This window comes from Myxine glutinosa, chromosome 3, assembly GCF_964187855.1.
Source record: "Myxine glutinosa chromosome 3, kmMyxGlut1.1, whole genome shotgun sequence".
Lineage (NCBI taxonomy): Eukaryota > Metazoa > Chordata > Myxini > Myxiniformes > Myxinidae > Myxine > Myxine glutinosa.
In genome coordinates, this window is record NC_136263.1 from 12,522,007 (window position 1) to 12,541,213 (window position 19,207).

Genomic DNA, 19,207 nt, shown 5'->3' on the forward strand with positions numbered 1-19,207 from the left:
CCTTGCTGCTGTAGCTGCTGCTAGGCCGGAACCCGAGTCCACCACGGGAGCGGCCAGGGGCTCGGCCATAGTCGAGTCCGCACCCGTATCCTCGGCGGTAGCCCTCTCCAGTCGCGCGAGTTGAGTAGTCCCCGCAACGATCCGAGAGTGGTCATAAGCGGTGGATTGTTTCTGGGCCTCAGTGTAAACATTGGCCACCCGTAGAGCCTCCGCGAACGTTAGGTCAGCTGTCTCCAGGAGCCTGAGTCTCAGATCTGTAGAGCTGATTCCGGAGCCGAAAGCGTCTCGGATAAGATCGTCCTGGACTTGCTCGTGTGTCCGTACCTCTTGAGTACTGTCCGTGAGGAGGTGCCGCAGCTCCTGAGCGAAGCGGTCGATCGACTCGGTTGGCTGTTGACGTCGCGTGGCGAGCAGATGCCTGTTGTACACCACGCTCCGCTTCTTAATGTAAAGGAGGCGCTTTAGTTCTGCCACGGCGGCATCGTACGTTGTACATCGAACGATGCTCCTGTAAACGTTGTGGTCGACTTTGGTCTGTAGCACAGACAGCTTCGTTTCAGCGGTGGGTACGGCATCCTGGGCGCCGAACTGGTTCTCCAGCGTTTTGAGCCAGTGAGCGAACACGAAGCCCGATTCCTCAGCTTGTGGGTCGGAGCCGAGTATCGGTACGTTGATCATCTTGTGTCCTGCCATTTCCGTAGATCTCATTGAGATTAAGTGTTGTGAAAATCAACCAGATTCACAACTTGTCCCATAGGTAGGTTTAATCTCAATTAGATCTTTGACATCATCCTGTAAAATACAATCATGCAATAGATATCAGGATCTTGGTATCATACTGAGCAGACCGATAATAATAGACAAAGCAAGCTAGTCTAGCATATATGTGCGAGTCTAGCATATACGTACCATTCAAGACTACATGTAAAGTAAATGTCACAGGTGTGGCTCCGCGTCGCGGACGTCCCAGGTTTTATAGACGCCCTTCAGTGGCTGAAGCGAGTAACTCTCCTGGGTTCAACTTTGGTATAATTTCACTGCAATGCCCATGTCAATACTTCGCGTGGAACCTGATGGAATGATTTCTCCAGATCAACAAACCCAAGAAACAACTTCTTCCTCTTCTCCATGTACTTCTCCTGCAACTGCCTCACAATAAAGAGCGTGTCTGTCGTTCCTCTTCCTGGCATAAATCCAAACTGCATTTCGGCGATCTTCACCTTCTTCCTTATCCTCCTCTCCAACACCCTTTCCAATACCTTCATTCCATGCGCCAATAACTTTATCCCTCGGTATGAGCCACACTCCAGAGGGTCACCTTTCCCCTTGTATAGAGGGACGAGGGTACTCAGTTCCCAATCCACTGGAATGCAGCCTTCTTCCACCACCAGATTGCAGATCTCTGTCATTCTCTTCACACCCCAATTTCCCGCTGCCTTCAACATATCTCCCACAACTCCCGTCGGTCCTCCCGCATTTCCACTCTTCATTGCTTTTATCGCTTCCTCAACTACCTTCTCAGTTATCTTCTCTGCCGGTCCTAAAACTGGGTTACTCTCTATGTTGCCTTCCCATTCATTCTCTGCATTCAACAGTATTTCCATATGTCTCTTACATCTTCCTTTAATTCCATCTTGGTCCACAACGACTTGTCCCACTTCATCCTTCAAGCAACTCACCCCCATCACATCACACCTCTCTTTCGCTGTCTGCTTTGCAATCCTGAATACCGCTCTCTGACCCTCTTCCGAATCCAAGCGTTCTCCAAACATTTTCCTACATGCCTCCTGCGCCTTTGCTACCTCTTTCTTTGCAGCCTTCTTGGCTGCCTTATAACTTTCATGCTCTGCTTTTTCTGCTCCCGTACCCTTCGCCTTCTGCCACTCCTTGAACTTCTTCCTCTTCTCGTCAATCCTCTTTCCAACTTCATCATCCCAACACCATGTTTCCGAGTGCCTCGGTGGTCCTTTTGTCCATCCACATACTTCACCAACGGCTCCCAACAGACTATCTTTCATTGACATCCAACCACTTTCAAGCTCAACCACATCATCCTCTACCCTACTCAGCCTCTCTTTTAATGCCTCCCTTGCTGTCACCTCTTTCAACCTCCACACCTTCATTATCGGTTGGTACTTCACCTGCCGAGCTCTCCTCGCACCTTTCATCCTTATATCGCAGACAACCAAGTGGTGCTGTGAAACGGCCTCCTCCCCCTGGATCACCTTTGTGTCGCGGAGGTGCCCCCTATCTCGCCTACGCACCATCAGGTAGTCAACGGTTGTCGTCGACCCACCTGACGTGTATGTAACAAGCTTATTATCCTCTTTCTGGAACTGAGTATTACAAATCAACAAATCAGCTCCATCAGCAAACTCCAAAATCCTTTCACCTTCTCCATTTCTCACACCATATCCGTAACCCCCATGAACTCCCTCAAAACCGTCCATACTCCTTCCCACATGTCCATTTAGGTCTCCTCCTACCACAACAACTTCCTCATCTTTCACGTTTTCCATCAGCTTCTCTATCGCACACCAGAACTTGTCCTTCTCTTCATCGCTCCGACCAACTTGCGGAGCATATCCCGAGATGACGTTCACCAAGGGCTTTCCAATTATCATTTTTACCATCATCAACCTGTCACTCACTCTAGTCACACTCACCACACTGTCTACAAACTCCTCAGAAAACAGGACACCAACACCATTCACGCCGTCCGGGCACCCTTGCAACACAAACTTGTATTTCTGTCCCTGCCTACCCTTCACCATTCTCACACCACTTCCTTTCCATCTCGTCTCTTGCACACAACATATGTCCACTCTTCTTCTGATCAATACTTCCACCACTTCTCCTGATCTCCCTGTCATTGTTCCTACATTCCATGTTCCAAACCTCAGAAACCGATCTCCACTTCGGGCTGTATCCTGCCCATATGTAGTCATGGTTCTCTTTTTGAGGCAATGTTTTTATGGCCGGATGCCCTTCCTGACGCCAACCCTCTTAGTGGCCTCTTATGACACGCAGGGATACGGTGTACCTATTCTAAACCATGGTACACACCGGGATATCCCTAGATCATGCTCAACACAATTTATCCCAGGATTCATACTGATCAGATCAAGCTTTATACTTGTCGATTCATGGCATCATAATGAAGGCACCTGTGACATCATCCATAACATATGTTATTCCCCATGGGGAGTACTTGTCGGGTCTGTCCACCTTTATAAAAAATTGTGACAGATAACTTGATTGACAAAAGGAATATTTATTTTTATGCACGGGGACAATCTGCTTGTCCGCAAGAGCAAACAGATCTCTGATTTCTATTCTGTCTGAGTTTAAATTTATACTCAAAGTGTTCATGAGAAAGGAAGGCAGAAGCAAAAACTGCAGCATGAGATCAGAGCATAGGAATGCAGATATGAGGACCCTTGGCTTGATATTTTACACAAGGTCAAGCCACAGCTAAAACATGTTTTTGCCAACTCAAACGCAGAGACACAGTTCTGCTAGACAACTGTGTGATGGCTTTTAGCCAATGGTGCACAAGCAATCATACTTGCATTAGCTTCGCGTGACGACACCACATGGTACAAATACCCAGCATGCTTTACGACCATCGGGGCCACTGATTGGTCCAGAGGTGACAATTATTCATTTTTACCCCGACATACTTTCGAATGAGCTACCTTTCAATTTTTTTTCCATAGAGAGGTTTTGGAGATATAGAGGTGCAATATTTTTTCGTTTTTTTCCATAATGGCACCTGTGCCATGTGACGTATGACGTCATAATTAGCATTATAAAAATTCTACAGGAGGGGGCGCTCATATGTTGAATGTTTTGTGTCAATCGGACCAACGGTTGCAGATAAAAAATGAATTTAATGGGAATAAACCCACAAAATGCCGGCAGAAGGGACATACATACATACAGATGAACGTTGTTCCAGATGGCGTTGCCCTACTGTCTACCCCATAAAAAGTGAAATGTGATACATCGATGTGGTTTGCTACATATGAAATACTGTTTCTCAAAGTTTTGTCAAGATTGGTCAAGATCATCATCCGAATGTAAATGGTCCTATAAGGACTCTAACGAATCACAAACGTGTTCGACATCCTTACCACTTGTATTTGGCCAGCCTTCCCCCTTCCTCTGCAGGATGCTACCAGTCTCCATAAACTGTGTAACTCACAAATCGGTTAATTTCTCAATGATTGCTGCCTTCCACTGATCGTCCTGAACCCTCGTTGAACTTGTGTAGCTGATTTGGTTTCGACAAACCAGGTAACACACTGCGATTTTTCCTGCAGTAAAGGTGACGTCACGTTGTCACAGGAGATGCCTGACAACAAAAATGTCTTGTCCTCCTTTCAAACCATGTGCACACATAGGGGACAGGCTTAAGTAATTTGTTTTATTTTTCAAACAACAAAGTGAACTTTAAGTTTGCAGATTTTTACATGCGACATGTCGCATGTCTCAACAAGAGCTTTGCATTGCTGTTATTGGTGTTGTTGGCGTTCTTGTTGGGTGTCAACTTTTGAAATATGCACCCATTGGTCGAACAGCTGCTTGACACCTGTAGTGAAATTATACCAAAGTTGAACCCAGGAGTGATACTCGCTTAAACCACTGAGGGGCGTCTATAAGACCTGGGACATCCGCGACGCTGAGCCACTCCTGTGACATTTACTATGACATGTAGTCCTGTAGTCTTAAATGTACGTACCCGCACCTATATGCTAGACTCGCTTGCTTTGACTATTATTATCGGTCCTTTCTGTATGATACCAAGATCCTGATATCTATTGCATGATTGTATTTTTACAGGATGATGCCAGAGATCTAATTGTGATTAAACCAACCAATGGGACAAAGTTGTGGACCTGATTGATTTCCACGACATTTAATCACAATTAAGATCTATGGAAATGGCGGGACACAAGATGATCAATGTACCGACACTCGGCGCCGACCCACAAGCTGAGGATTCGGGCTCGGAGTTCACTCACTGGCTCAAAACGCTGGAGAACCAGTTCGGCGCCCAGGATGCCGTTCCCACCACTGAAACGGAGCTGTCTGTGTTGCAGACCAAAGTCGACCACCGCGTCTACAGGAGCATTGCACGATGTACGACGTACGATGCCGCCGTGGCTGAACTAAAGCGCCTTTACATTAAGAAACGGAGCGTGGTGTACAACAGGTATCTGCTCGCAACGCGGTGTCAACAGCCTACTGAGTCGATCGATCGCTTCACCCAGGAGCTGCGACACCTCGTCGCGGACAGTACTCAAGAGGTACGGACACACGAGCAAGTCCAGGACGATCTTGTCCGAGATGCTTTCGTCTCTGGGATCAGCTCTTCAAATCTGAGACTCAGACTTTTGGAGACAGCTGACCTGACGTTCGCAGAGGCACTACGGGTGGCCAACGCTTACACTGAGGCCCGGGAACAATCTACCGCTTATGACCACACACGGGTCGTTGCGGGGACTTCACAACTCGCGCGACCGGAGAGGGCTACCACGAGGATACGGGTGCGGACTCGACTATGGCCGAGCCCCTGGCCGCTCCCAAGGTGGACTCGGATTCCGGCCTGGCAGCAGCTACAGCAGCCAGGCCAAGGCCTGACCGGAACGCGACGTGTTACTTCTGTGGCAATCGACAGCACCCCAGGTCGGCGTGTCCGGCTCGGGAAGCCATATGCCATTTGTGTTCTACTAAAGGACATTTTGCAAAAGTCTGCAAGAAGACCCCGCCGGGCACACGAGCTCGCGCGACCTTGAATGGGCTTATCACTGAGCCAACGGACCGAGCACAGAGCGGGGCGCCTCACCCGGCTTTGATGAGCGGTCCTCCTCCTCGCGAGGCCCTGGCTGCACGCACATCCTTGGTGAGATACATCGGGCCGCCAAAACAAATGGCGCGAACACGACCGGCCGCGGAGCGACCGACCTTGACTGGCGTTCGAACGCCCTCCTCAAACAAACGACAAGTTTCTGCTTTGAAAGCTCCTCCTGTTTTGCAGCAAACACTGCACGTGACACGAGCGCCATCCGACGGCAGCTCGTACGAACTACTCGCTCTTGCTCCAGCACATGAAAGTACAATTGACTGCGATCTTTCGCACGTGACACGAGCGCCATCTGACGGCAGCTCGTACGAACTACACGCTCTTGCTCCGGCATGACCAACTATGCGTTTGGCACGGGGGCCCTCCGGAGGCTGCTCAAACGACCGGAAAACTGCAGCCGGTGTGGGATCCACACGCGAGGCGCGATCTTCTCGCTCGGACGGCACAATACCTGCCGGATCTTCGGGCCTTGATCAGGCCATTATTCCGCTCTTGGTCGAAGGCATTTTTGCGCGGGCCCTAGTCGACACGGGGTCTACGGATAGTTTATCGATCAGCGGCTGGTGCGTCACCATGGGTGGCATCCTCGGGACTACACGACGGATCTTCATGGCCTCCCAAGGACTTAGGCTCAGCACGAAGGGGGAATGTCGATTGAAACTTGTGATAAAGGGCGCATGTTTCCAGATGTACATCTCATGGTCTTGCCTGCATTATGTGCTGACATTCTGTTAGGACACGATTTTCTTAAGCGACATGGACGTTTGGAAATTGAATTCGGTGGGACGGACACGCTTGCTGTGTGTGCACTCGCGAAAATGGAAATTGAGCCTCTTTCGCTGTTCCCCAACCTGACCACTGACTGCACTCCTGTAGCGGTAAGATCGTGGCGCTACTCACGAGCGGACGTGCAATTCATTGTGGAAGAAACGGCCCAGCTCTTAAAGGATGGTGTTATCGAACCTAGCCGGTCACCGTGGCGGGCCCAGGTCTTCGTGGTGTGAAGTGAGGCCCATCGCCGGCGCATGGTAATTGACTACTCTCAGACGGTTAATCGCTTTACACAGCTGGACGCCTACCCCTTACCGGGGATGGACGCGCTAGTACGACAGGTGGCCCAGTACTCCGTCTACAGCACTCTCGATCTGCGTAGTGCATATCATCAGATCCCCATCTCTAGGGCTGATCGCATCTATACCGCCTTTGAATCAGGTCAAAGGTTATACCAGGTCACCCGACTACCTTTTGGGGTGACGAACGGGGTACCCTGTTTTCAGAGGGCTATGGACGACCTCGTTACTAAGGAAAACTTGACAGATGTCTTTGTATATCTGGACAATCTTACGGTTTGTGGGTATGACCAGGGGCATCACGATGCTAATCTGAAGCGCTTCCTCGAGGTCGCGCGTAGGTATCGCCTAACCATGAATGAGGCTAAGTGTCGTTACTCTCTACGCACGATAGATCTTCTGGGGTATACCGTGACCCATGGCTCAGTCTCTCCGGATAAGGAGCGTCTGCGACCTTTGCTCGATATGGCTCCGCCTAGCGATCGGGCTTCGCTGAAGCGCGCTCTCGGGCTGTTCGCCCACTATGCGAAGTGGGTACAAAATTTCTCTGCAAAGCTCCGCCCCCTCATGGCCTGCGACACGTTCCCCATGAGCCCGGCCGCCTTGGCGGCCTTCGGGGGCCTTAAGGCCGACATCGCTGGCGCTGCTGTGGCGACGATCGACGAGAGCGAATCTTTCGTCTTAGAAAGTGATGCCTTGGATCATGCGATAGCGGCAACTCTCTCCCAAGGGGGGCGCCCTGTGGCTTTCTTTTCACGGACTCTCACCTCCGCTGAGCGGAGGCATTCGTCTGTCGAAAAGGAAGCGTACGCGATCGTCGAGTCGATTCGGCGGTGGCGACCGTACTTACTCGGGCGATGCTTCCAAATCATCACGGACCAACAAAGCGTTGCGTTCATGTACGACACCTTACATGCTCAACGTATTAAGAATGAGAAAATCACTCGCTGGCGTATTGAACTCGCCGACTTCTGCTACACCATCAAATACCGCCCGGGGAAGGATAACCTGGTCGCCGATGCCTTATCAAGGCCGGCTATGTGCGCGGGGATCGTAACTTTGGAGGGACTGTGCGCTTTGCACGACACTATATGTCATCCAGGGGTGGCACGTTTCGCTCATTTTGTGCGTAATGGTAATCTGCCGTACTCGATTGAGGACATCCGCCGGATCTGCCGTGACTGCGCTATATGTGCGGAACTCAAACCGCGTTTTTACAACCCTCCCATGGGGACGCTGGTTAGGGCTACTAGACCATGGGAGAGATTGGCAATGGATTTCAAAGGCCCGCTGCCAGTGTCGAGCAACTCTCGTTTTCTGCTCACTATCGTTGATGAGTACTCGTGATTCCCTTTTGCTTACACGTGCGGTGATATGACGGCTGCCACGGTCATACGGTGCCTGCAGAATTTGTTTTCTATGTTTGGGTATCTGGCCTACGTGCATACCGATCGGGGTGCGGTGTTCCTGTCTCAGGAGGTGAGAGGTTATTTGCTCCAAAATAATGTTGCTTCGAGTTACACCACACCGTACAGACCCCAGGCGAATGGGCAGATCGAACGCTTCAATGGGATTATATGGAGGGCCGTCATGCTAAGCCTCCGGACCCTCGGCCGGGGTCTCAATAAATGGGGTTGGTCGCTACCTGCGGCTCTGAACTCGATCAGGGCTCTCCTATGTACGGCCACCAACCAGACTCCTCACGAAAGACTGTTCCACCACCCTCGAAGCTCGGGTAGTATCCGATCTTTACCCAGCTGGCTCGCTGAGCCGGGGCCAGCCTATCTCAAACGAGCGGTGCGCACGAGCAAGTACGACCCCTTTGTAGATAAGGTGCAGGTACTCCAGGCTAATCCCGAGCATGCTCGTGTGATGACGGCAGATGGACGCGAGTCCACTGTCTCCATACGCCATCTCGCCCCTTGTGGGGTCATCGACCCTTATAGGGATATAGACGAACCGATCTACGAGTCTATGGACTCTACCGAAGCTTCCTCTATGGAACTTTTGCCGTCACCTCTGTCGTCACCTACACCCCTGCCTGAAGGCTCTGAGGTGCCCCCTCCGACACCTACCTCCAGCGGCTACTCCGACGCAGGGGACTCCGGGCTTGGGGATGCCGTACCCGGTAGTTTCTGGACACGGGCTGGCAGGGTAGTTCGCCACCCCGACCGCTACGGGTGGACCGACTGACATGGAATGACGTACCCCAATCAATTAATGCTGACGCATGCTTGAGATCTGCCTAGCGGCAGTATAGTTCTAACGGCGGGGAGAATGTAGTGAAATTATACCAAAGTTGAACCCAGGAGTGATACTCGCGTAAACCACTGAGGGGCGTCTATAAGACCTGGGACATCCGCGACGCTGAGCCACTCCTGTGACATTTACTATGACATGTAGTCCTGTAGTCTTGAATGGTACGTACCCGCACCTATATGCTAGACTCGCTTGCTTTGACTATTATTATCGGTCCTTTCTGTATGATACCAAGATCCTGATATCTATTGCATGATTGTATTTTCACAGGATGATGCCAGAGATCTAATTGTGATTAAACCAACCTATGGGACAAAGTTGTGGACCTGATTGATTTCCACGACAACACCTACATGTCGCTTGACTCCACCCACCATAGCACTGACACAAAATGATATGCCCGCCATCTTGGTTTTCTGGTGGGCCGAGCACATTCGGCCTGTCGGCTTCTGCTGATTGTACACTGCCTGGGTTACGCGCAGTTATCCATAGCTGGTGGCCTCAGGACTGGGGGTTCTAGAGGAGTCTGAGAAGGTCCTCTCATGGAAAACCCCAAAACCCGGATCCTCAACAGTATATAACGGACTGTTGCCATATAGCCCTTCACCTCTAATATATAAAACTAAATAAAGGATGCAGTTTAATACCAATGCAAATGTTCTTGGAATGGTGTTTTGAATTGATGGATTCATTATGAGTCATTATGGAGCCAGATAGGTTTTTGTTGATCCGATATATATTCTTCTTCTGAACAGTTCATGTTCTGGAAGCTTTGTTTAAAACCTTAATATGGCTGTGTTCAGCCAGATTTGGTATCCTTAACACTTCAGCACTGTCTGCGAGTACCACATAACGCATAACTTGGTTCAAATGTGGGACATGAGCTGGCACGGAAAACCAATACTGGACAATGCATCTATTATAGACATCTCCTAGTTTTGGTGGCCACAGAAATAGATTCTGTCCATAGTCAGATTTCACTGAAGTCTATCATTAACCGTGGGTCAAATTATCATTTCAAAAATATGACAGTTTTCTATGGTGCCTCACAAAGTACAATTTCTTGTGTGTTTTCCAGGTGGTCATTCCCGTGGAGCTCGTCGGAAAAGCCCACCTGCACTTCTCCTTTCGTCACCGCTCAACACAGGACGGTAAGTAGGAAGTGTGAGCCCAATGTTATGGCAGACATGATCACACTGATTGGATAAGATCTGAAGTGTAAATAATATTTTGTAGTTCGATTTACTCATTTCCTCGTGATCACAACCTCTACATGCAAATGGATGAAAATAACCAGAGAATCCAAAAATGATTTTGAGGAGCTACCCGTGGGGTCATATGGAATAGATAAGGTCACCAGATTTGTTGATCTGGGAAGTAGATTGACAGAAAGAGGTGAAGTATGAAAGATGTTTCAAAAATACAACAAGCTCTGGCCGGTGTGGTCTTTAAATCGTATTGCATTGGACTGATCTTTTTTTTTTTTGTATACAGAGTCGAGGCTCGTGAAAGAGCTAACATTTATCAAACAAACAAATCAAACAAACAAGCAAACAAAGTATATAAAAAGGGGAGCGGTCGACAAGATGGTGCGAGAAAGGGACGAAGCACACAAACACAACATTTGAGAGCAGGTTGAGCATTTGCAAACACGTCTTTGCAATGAAAGACTAAGATCTGGATGTATAACACCAATGCGATAACAGAAGCAAGTGCAGGACTTCAATTACAAACCAAGCAAATAACATGGGCACACGATGGTGATGACAGGAGATGCTTGAGGAGGATCCTCAGAGTAAAATCACCAACGAATAACTAAGCATACAGAATAAGACATTGAGACATGACGAATAACTCCATAACATCATGAGCAATTCGATGGGCTAGTCACATTTGGCATCTGGACAACAGTAGATGGGCAATTAAAAATGAGTGCTGGAGATTTGATGGGCGTAGACCAGTGGGAATACCACAGAGAGGGTCGCAGGACTATGTGACTATTGAGGCAAGAGCAAGAGGGTCCAGACCAGAAGGCTCAGGGATCTGGCACGAGATGTAAATAAAGTGTAGTGCAGCTGTTGGTGGATCGGAATGCACTGCGGTGACTCAGTTATCTTGGAGACTGACTTCGAGTGAGTTTCACTTTTACAAAAAACAAGACCGATAGTCTAACAGTGGTGAAGCTGGCCTTGCTTGATACTTTAGTTTAAGACGATTGTATGAACGTCAGGAATTCAGTCGAACGTCAGGAATTGACAGCAGGTTCGTGAAGGACTTGGACAAAAAAACGTAACCCGCCTGAATGTCGCTATACCCAGTCAATGGTGAAACTGCAAATGGGGAATCCGTGAATGTCATGGATGGAAACCCTTACATCATTTCCTCATTCTGCTTTAAAATCAATATCTCTATTTTCATTCCAAACAGCATCATTCATCATTCCAATCACAAATGAATACTACTAGCAACGGTACCCGCCCTAGGGGCGGGGCTTCAATTGGGAGGCCCAAATAAAAAGGCAAAATATCAGAAATTGAAGGCTTTTTATTTTATTTTAAACGATTCATATAAACATCCGTTAAATCATATCACATGCACATCATCAAAATCTAAACAGTATTTGTAGAATTTCAATAAAAGCCACATCACTGTTCATATCAGTAAATATTATTCCATCGTTTTTGGAAAATTGGAAAAATTGGGAAATTGGGGAAAAATTGGAAAATCAATATACCCTATTTTACTCCAGGGGGTCCCAGGAATACCCACCCAAAATTTCGTTGCGATCGGTTTAGCCGTTTTTGCGGTACCTGGGAACAGACGGACAGACAGACAGACGGACAGACAGACAGAAAGACAGACAGACTTTGGGAGCAAGGTCCATGTCAATTGCATTTCAAATTTACAATTGTATTCAGGAATTTCTGAAATCTCCTACCTACTTTACGACACCTGCTGGGACCACAAAATGTTCCACATAAGGTTATTATATTTCCTTTTAATAAAATATGAAACTGCAATGGTTAATAAACGCTGTCCCCCTGTCATGTGACCAGATCTTTAGCTGTTATTGGTGGACGTTTGTGAGGGACATACATACATACATACATACATACACAGGACGGACAGACAAACGCTGTTCCAGACGGAATTTCCCTACGGGCAATGTAGAAAAAACAAAAAATGTTTACGACATGTCACACTTGTCTTCGAGATGAATGCCTTGCAAACGAGAGCCACTGATGTGCACATGAACCAATAAAAGAGTGAAATGGGAAATGATGACGACTTTTTTGAGTGAGGCAGAAAAAAATCCCGAAATGTTGCCAGCGATTTGAATGTCATCAATGCTGTCGACAACAAACATCCTGTTACCATGCCATCAATAAGTTCACAGGCAAACATATCGATGGTGTGAAAACTGTGACGACCCAAGAGGGTAATTTCATTGGAGAGTGGTTTGCTTTTATGAGTTTGCAGAAAATATTTAGCAAATAGCTTACAAGTGTGGAGACTTTCTAGAATTTGATGCAGATTCCATGGGTAACTAGAATGACACTGGGTACAGCACATACAGTCACGTGAAAAAGTAAGTACACCCCATGTAAAGTTTTGACTTTTTCAACATATTTCAACATACAGCTATTTGATCTTCATTTCAACAATATTGATAGATAAAGGTGATACAATATAACAAATATCATGAAACAATTACATTTTGTAGTCCATTGTATAACTTAAATAAACATAAATGCAAATTTCGCACGTGGAAAAAGCAAATACCTAAAATTAGAATCAGGTGCACCAGCTCAGGTGCAAATGATTAGAACATCGTTAGAGAGGATCTTGGAGGAACCTGTCACATTTAAACCTCAGACATTTAGTTTGGTTTGCTCTTTGTTGTTGAAGTGTGCGACGTCACCATGCCTCGATCAAAAGAGCTCTCGGAGGCCTTCAGAAAGAAGGTTATAGATGCCTATGAGTCTGGGAAGGGATTTAAAAAGATATCCAAACAATTTGAAATCAATCATTCGACTGTCCGGAAGATCATGTACAAGTGGAGAAGATTCCAAACAACTGCCAACTTGTTCAGGCCAGGCCGCCCCAGCAAGTTCAGCCTGAGAGCAGACAGCAAGATGCTGAAAGAAGTCTCTAAGAACCCCAGAATGTCATCACGGAACCTACAGGTACCTCTTGCCACAGTTTTTTTTTTTTTTTTTTTTTTTTTTTTTTTGTATACAAGATCGAGGCTCGTGAAAGAGCGAACATTAATCACACAGAAAGACAAACAGACACATAAAACAAATAACATCGGGAGCGGTAGACAAGATGGGGAGAGAGGGGGAAGGACACAAACACAACATTTGAGAGCAGGGACCGAGAGACATGGAGACATCGAGAGATCTGTGGGAGGGAGAGGGCTTTGGGGGGGAGGCATGTGAAGGGGGGGAGGCATGTGAAGGGGGGGGGGTGGGAGAGGTATAAACATATGGACACTGCCAGGATTTCCAGGAAATAAGTTGGAATTTCAAACAAGGTGGATCTGGGGTGAATTAGTGGGGGTAGAAAAGATCAAGGTTATGGATGGGGGAAGATAAGAGATGGTGGTGAACAGCTGTTTTAAAGACCTGGAGGGAGGAGAGGGATTGAAGGGAGTGTGGGAGTTTGTTCCACAGGCGGGAGAAAAGAGGAATGAAAGAGTGAAGGTGAGCAGAGAGCCGAGATTTCGGCAGTTTAACCATCAGAGGGTTGCTGGCAGATCTTGTGCGACCTGTAGGAATATTTGGGGGACAGAGCACAGAGAGAGCTGGGGGAGCAAGGCCGGAGAGGAGTCGGTAGAAGACAGAAAGACCACCTACCTGCCTGCGGTGAGTGAGTGAAAGGCCCTCAGAGATAGCTTCATCGCGGGAGATTCCAATGATTTTGAAAGCTTTGGATTCAACAGCGTGAAGCCGAGCCAGGTGTGAGGCAGGAGCACCAGCCCATAGGGGAGAACAGTATTCCATAGAGCTGCGGATGAAAGCCTTGTATGTGGTGCACGTTGACGTCAAAGTTGATGTCAAAGTGCACGTGTCTACCATTAGAAAGAGGCTGCACAAATTTGATCTACATGGGAGGTGTGCCAGGAGGAAACCTTTGCTGTCCAGAAAGAACATCAGGGCAACACTAAAGTTTGCCAATGAACACCTAGGCAAAGACCAGCACTTCTGGAACACTGTGCTCTGGACAGATGAGTCAAAGGTAGAGCTATTTGGCCACAGTATCAGAAGACATGTTTGGCAAAAACCAAAGACAGCATTTGACCACAAGAACCTGATACCAACTGTAAAGCATGGTGGTGGAAATATTATGGTTTGGGGCAGCTTTGCTGCATCAGGGCCTGGGCAGCTCACCATCATAGAATCCACTATGAATTCTTCATTGTACCAGAGGGTGCTTGAGGATAATGTGAGGCCATCTGTCGGAAAGTTGAAGCTCAGCCGAAGGTGGACCTTGCAACATGACAATGACCCTAAACATACCAGTAAATCCTCCAAGGAATGGCTGAAAAGAAAGAAATGGAGGGTTCTGGAATTGCCAAGTCAAAGCCCGGATCTAAATCCCATCGAGATGTTGTGGGGTGATTTGAAACGAGCTGTGTATGCAAGAAACCCCTCAAACATCGCACAGCTGAAAGAATTCTGCATGGAGGAGTGGGCAAAAATTTCTCCCAGTCGATGTCAGAGACTGGTACACAGTTATAAGAAACGCCTACTTGATGTTGTTTCTGCCAAAGGGGGCAATACCACCAATTGGAGCCAAGGGTGTACTTACTTTTTCCACATGCGAAATTTGCATTTATGTTTATTTAAATTATACAATGGACTACAAAATGTAAATGTTTCATGATATTTGTTATATTATATCACCTTTATCTTTCAATATTGTTGAAATGAAGATCAAATAGCTGTATGTTGAAATATGTTGAAAAAGTCAAAACTTTACATGGGGTGTACTTACTTTTTCACGTGACTGTACCTCCACCAGGTTGAACAGTTTACGTTTTGTATCCCAAAGATAGGCCGGATCTGGATGCGGACCTGAACTAAAATTGAATCGGCTTGTTCTTGTCACTTACCCAACTCATCCACCAAGTTTTGTCATAATCCATCCACCACTTTTTGAAATATCCTTCTACAATATTTCTATAGTTTTTGCCCCATCTCTCAATGGTGAAGAATCACTTTGAAAAGAAAATGTTTTCTCGTACCCGGATCTGGATTTTCAGCAAAACCTGTCCACCAAGTTTCGACGTAATCCGTTCATAACTTTTTGAGATATCCTGCACACAGACATAAAAATGAACAGGGGTGTCCACCTTCGTTGGCAGAGATAATTAGGCTTTTAATAGTCGTCGTGGTGTTGCATTAATTATTTAGCCTAGTTTGTGGAGTTTCTCATTAAGGTTTCCTGACCCTTTTTACCCTCGCCAGAGGAGAGGGTATTGCATTTGAGTCCGTATGTTGCTTGCCGGAAAAGAAGTCCTCGGTCCTCGGTCTCTGACCGATTTTTCATCTGTTTGTCTGTCTGTCTGTTTGTCTGTCTGTCTGTCTGTTTGTCTGTCTGTTTGTTCGCAGTACTACGTCTACACGGTTGCACGTAGAATCGCCAAACTTTACACACATATTGGTCTTGCCCTGGAATAGACTGTGCCCAATTTTTAACTCTCGGCCCAAGGCCTCCATTCTGACGTTATGATTTGATAATTCGACAAGTACAAAACTTCATCCAATCAAGATGCAATTTCTTGAGCGCGATGTCGGCATAAACTGGTGGAGAAAAAAAATGGATGCCGTCATCGGTCACGTGGTTCGGTCGCCATATTGGGAAAACCGACAAACTTTGCACCTCTATATCTCCGAAAGTGCTGAATAGAAAAAATTGAGACATGGCTCATTGTAAAGAACTCTCTATGGGGAATAAAATATGCTAGTGATGATGTCATAGGTGCCTCCATTATGACGTCATAATTTGACAAGTACAAAACTTCATCCGATCAAGATAAAATTTCTTGAGCATAATCTGGGAATAAATTAGTTTAGAAAAAAAATAATGATGACATCATCGGTCACGTGGTTTGGCCACCATATTTGTTTTAACACAAAAGCCTTAAAAACTACTGAAAATACATCCTGGCGAGGGTTTGCAATCTCTGATTGCTTTTTCTTGTTAGTTTTGTGTTCATTGCTGCACGCAGTTTGAAGGAAGATGCTTGATATTAACATGGGTACCTGTCAATATGTTTCAGGTACAGCTGCAGACCATGGTCATGAGTAGGTTCACAGCTGATATCGGGACTGTTACTAATGCAATCCATATGCAAAATGACAGCCATGTTGTATGGCCATCTGGTGAAGTCTTAGTGTCGGGTGCAGAACACACAAGCAGCTCCAGCCCTGAGGGCAGGGGGCAGCACATCTTACTTCCTGCTCCCACCGGGCATGTTTGGCTGCAGCTATTGATTAGAATCTGTCAATGAGTTGGTTAAGGCTATAAACGAGCACACATAATGAAATCCTAGATTACAGTCAGGACCCCATCATTGGGAGCACTTGTAAAGTTCGGTGTGGTTCAGTATTGGCCTTGGATAAACTGGTGAAGAAGTCGTTTGGAGTGTCTGGAAACTTGGTATCAGAGCTGTTGACTTCCTTGGATTTCCCCCTGTACGATGTGACCACCTGGAGCCCCTGCCACAGCCGGCTTGAATCCTTCACATTGAATTGATAGTCGAACTTGTCACTGTAGTGCTGCTTGGCAGCCTTGATGACCCTCTCGAGGTCGTAGCACGATCTTTTGCACATGGATTCTTTGCTTTCATCACCTTGCTTTGAATGTATCAGCCCAGATTCGTTCCTCTTTTTTCCCACCTCTGGAACAAACTCCCTCACTCTCTTCAATCCCACTCCTCCCTCAAGGTCTTCAAAACAGCTGTTCACCATTATCTCATATCTTTCCCCCCATCAAAAACCTTGATCTTTTCTCTCCCCGTTAATCCACCCCAAACCCACCTCCTTCAAACTTCCTGTTTTCTTTCCTTAAAGTCCTAGTCGTGTCCATCTTGTTTGTTCCGTGTACTCCACACCAGCCGTCTCTCTTCCACAGATCTTCTGATGTCCCTGTTCTCTGCTGCTGTTGTGCTTCCCTCGCCCTATCTTGTCTCCCGCTCACTTTATGATATGTTCCATGTGTTTGCTTTTATACGAGCCTCGACTTGGTATACTAAAAAAAAGCCTTCACCCTTAGTTTATCACGAACATCCTTGTTGAACCACAGCTTTTGGTTAGGGTAGCTCCGGACCGATTTACTTGTAACCCAGGTTTCGATACAAAACTTCACATCATGGGTGACAGTGTCCACGTAGTCATCCAGATCAACAGATGACTCCTGAAATACGTTCCAGTCTGTTGTCTCGAAACACCTCTGGAGCTGAACAATGAATTCTTCTGACCAGCGCTGCATGGGCCTCACAACAGGATTTGATCACTCGAGGTCCTGTTTATAGGACCTCGAGGCCTCTTGTTGGACATGAAACATGTTGGAAATACTTGGCAAGCACCCTCTTGAGGTTGCAACGGTTGAAATCTCCAGAAACGACTGAAACGGCATCCGATTAGAAGTTTTCATCGTGAAAAAAAATGCCCGAAAGTTCACGAAGTGCTGTTGTAGCATTGGAATGTGGTTGTATGTAGACAGCAGTCAGGATAACCGATGGGAATTCCTGAGTTAGGGAGTGGGAATGGCATTTGATCACCAAGCTTTCCAGTTGAGTTGAACAGAACTGAGAGATAATCTCAACATTCATACACCAGGAGGTGTTTACAAAGAAACATACCCCACCTCCCTTTACCTTATCAGTAATCCTCTTCAATATGTCCATTCAATACACGAAGAAACCATCTTGTTGTTTTGCAACATCCGGGGTGTCGGCATCAAGCCACGTCTCAGTATGGCGGAAAGCGTAGGAGTCACTAATATCACGTTGGTGTCGAATACGACAAAAAAGTTCATCAAGTTTGTTGTCCATGGACGGCAGATTAGCAAGGTGAATACTAGGGAGTGGTGGTCGAGATGAATGACAATGTCCTCTTCCCAAGACACCTCTTTTCCCGAGTTTGTGTGAACGGCGAAGTCCTTTGTTCTCAGGCATTTGGTAAACAGTCATTTTATCCACATTCTGACGAAATGTCACTTCATTAACTCTCGATCTGATGTCTAATAGTTCCTGGCGGTTGTATACACGAAAAATAAGAGAGCACATCGTAAAACGTCTCCATGCATCGCCGCCATTTTTCTCGGCCATGACGTCATCACGTCACGTCATTGATGCAATTCCATGCCTGTGAAACGCCATTTCGACCAGGACTTTAAGCCAGGCCAATAATCGAACCGAGACAAGACAGCGATGTCCACATTATTCTGCTTCACTCAACAAAAAGCTACTTTCACTCGAACCTCCCCTATGTTGGTTGTGTGGTCTATTTGCAAATATGAACAATTGCTCCATGCAGTCTTTACGTCATGCATCACTGCAGAAAGGCTCGCTTGTGTCGTCACAAGGAATTTCAAAACAAATGAACCCGATGTACATCATTGAATTCATTTTTAAATGGAATTTTGAGATCGGTTATAGGTTGTACCATGTGACCAAAGCGTTTTCTCAGCGGTTGGTGGATGAAATACCCTCAACGTTGAGATTGAAGTGTCAAATTTCCATCCGAAGATTTATGGCTCCTGTAATTGAAGGAAACCTCTGGAAAGTGTTTTGTTTTTTGAGTTTTGATTATTGGCAATGGAATCGGACAAACATCAAACTGCTGTTCTGGTGCAGTTTTGGGATTGCTTGGATGGTTAATTTCATAATTATAAGGAGGATAAAGCCGGCTGTCCCATTACCATCTGGTTTTTTTAGCCTCGTCGGTTCCCAAAGGGAAGTCAGTTCGCACGCAGAACAACTTTAATATTGTGACAC

At 46.7% G+C, this 19,207-nt stretch overlaps 1 protein-coding gene across 1 annotated transcript in view; it reads left to right on the top strand.

Moving 5' to 3' along the window:
• The window catches only part of LOC137423806 (dedicator of cytokinesis protein 1), a 968,048-nt gene that overhangs the window by 117,665 nt on the left and 831,176 nt on the right, over positions 1-19,207 (top strand). The window contains exon 16 of the mRNA XM_078773719.1: positions 10,277-10,349. Coding sequence (XP_078629845.1) covers positions 10,277-10,349 — 73 coding nt within the window. The remainder of the gene's footprint in view (positions 1-10,276; positions 10,350-19,207) is intronic.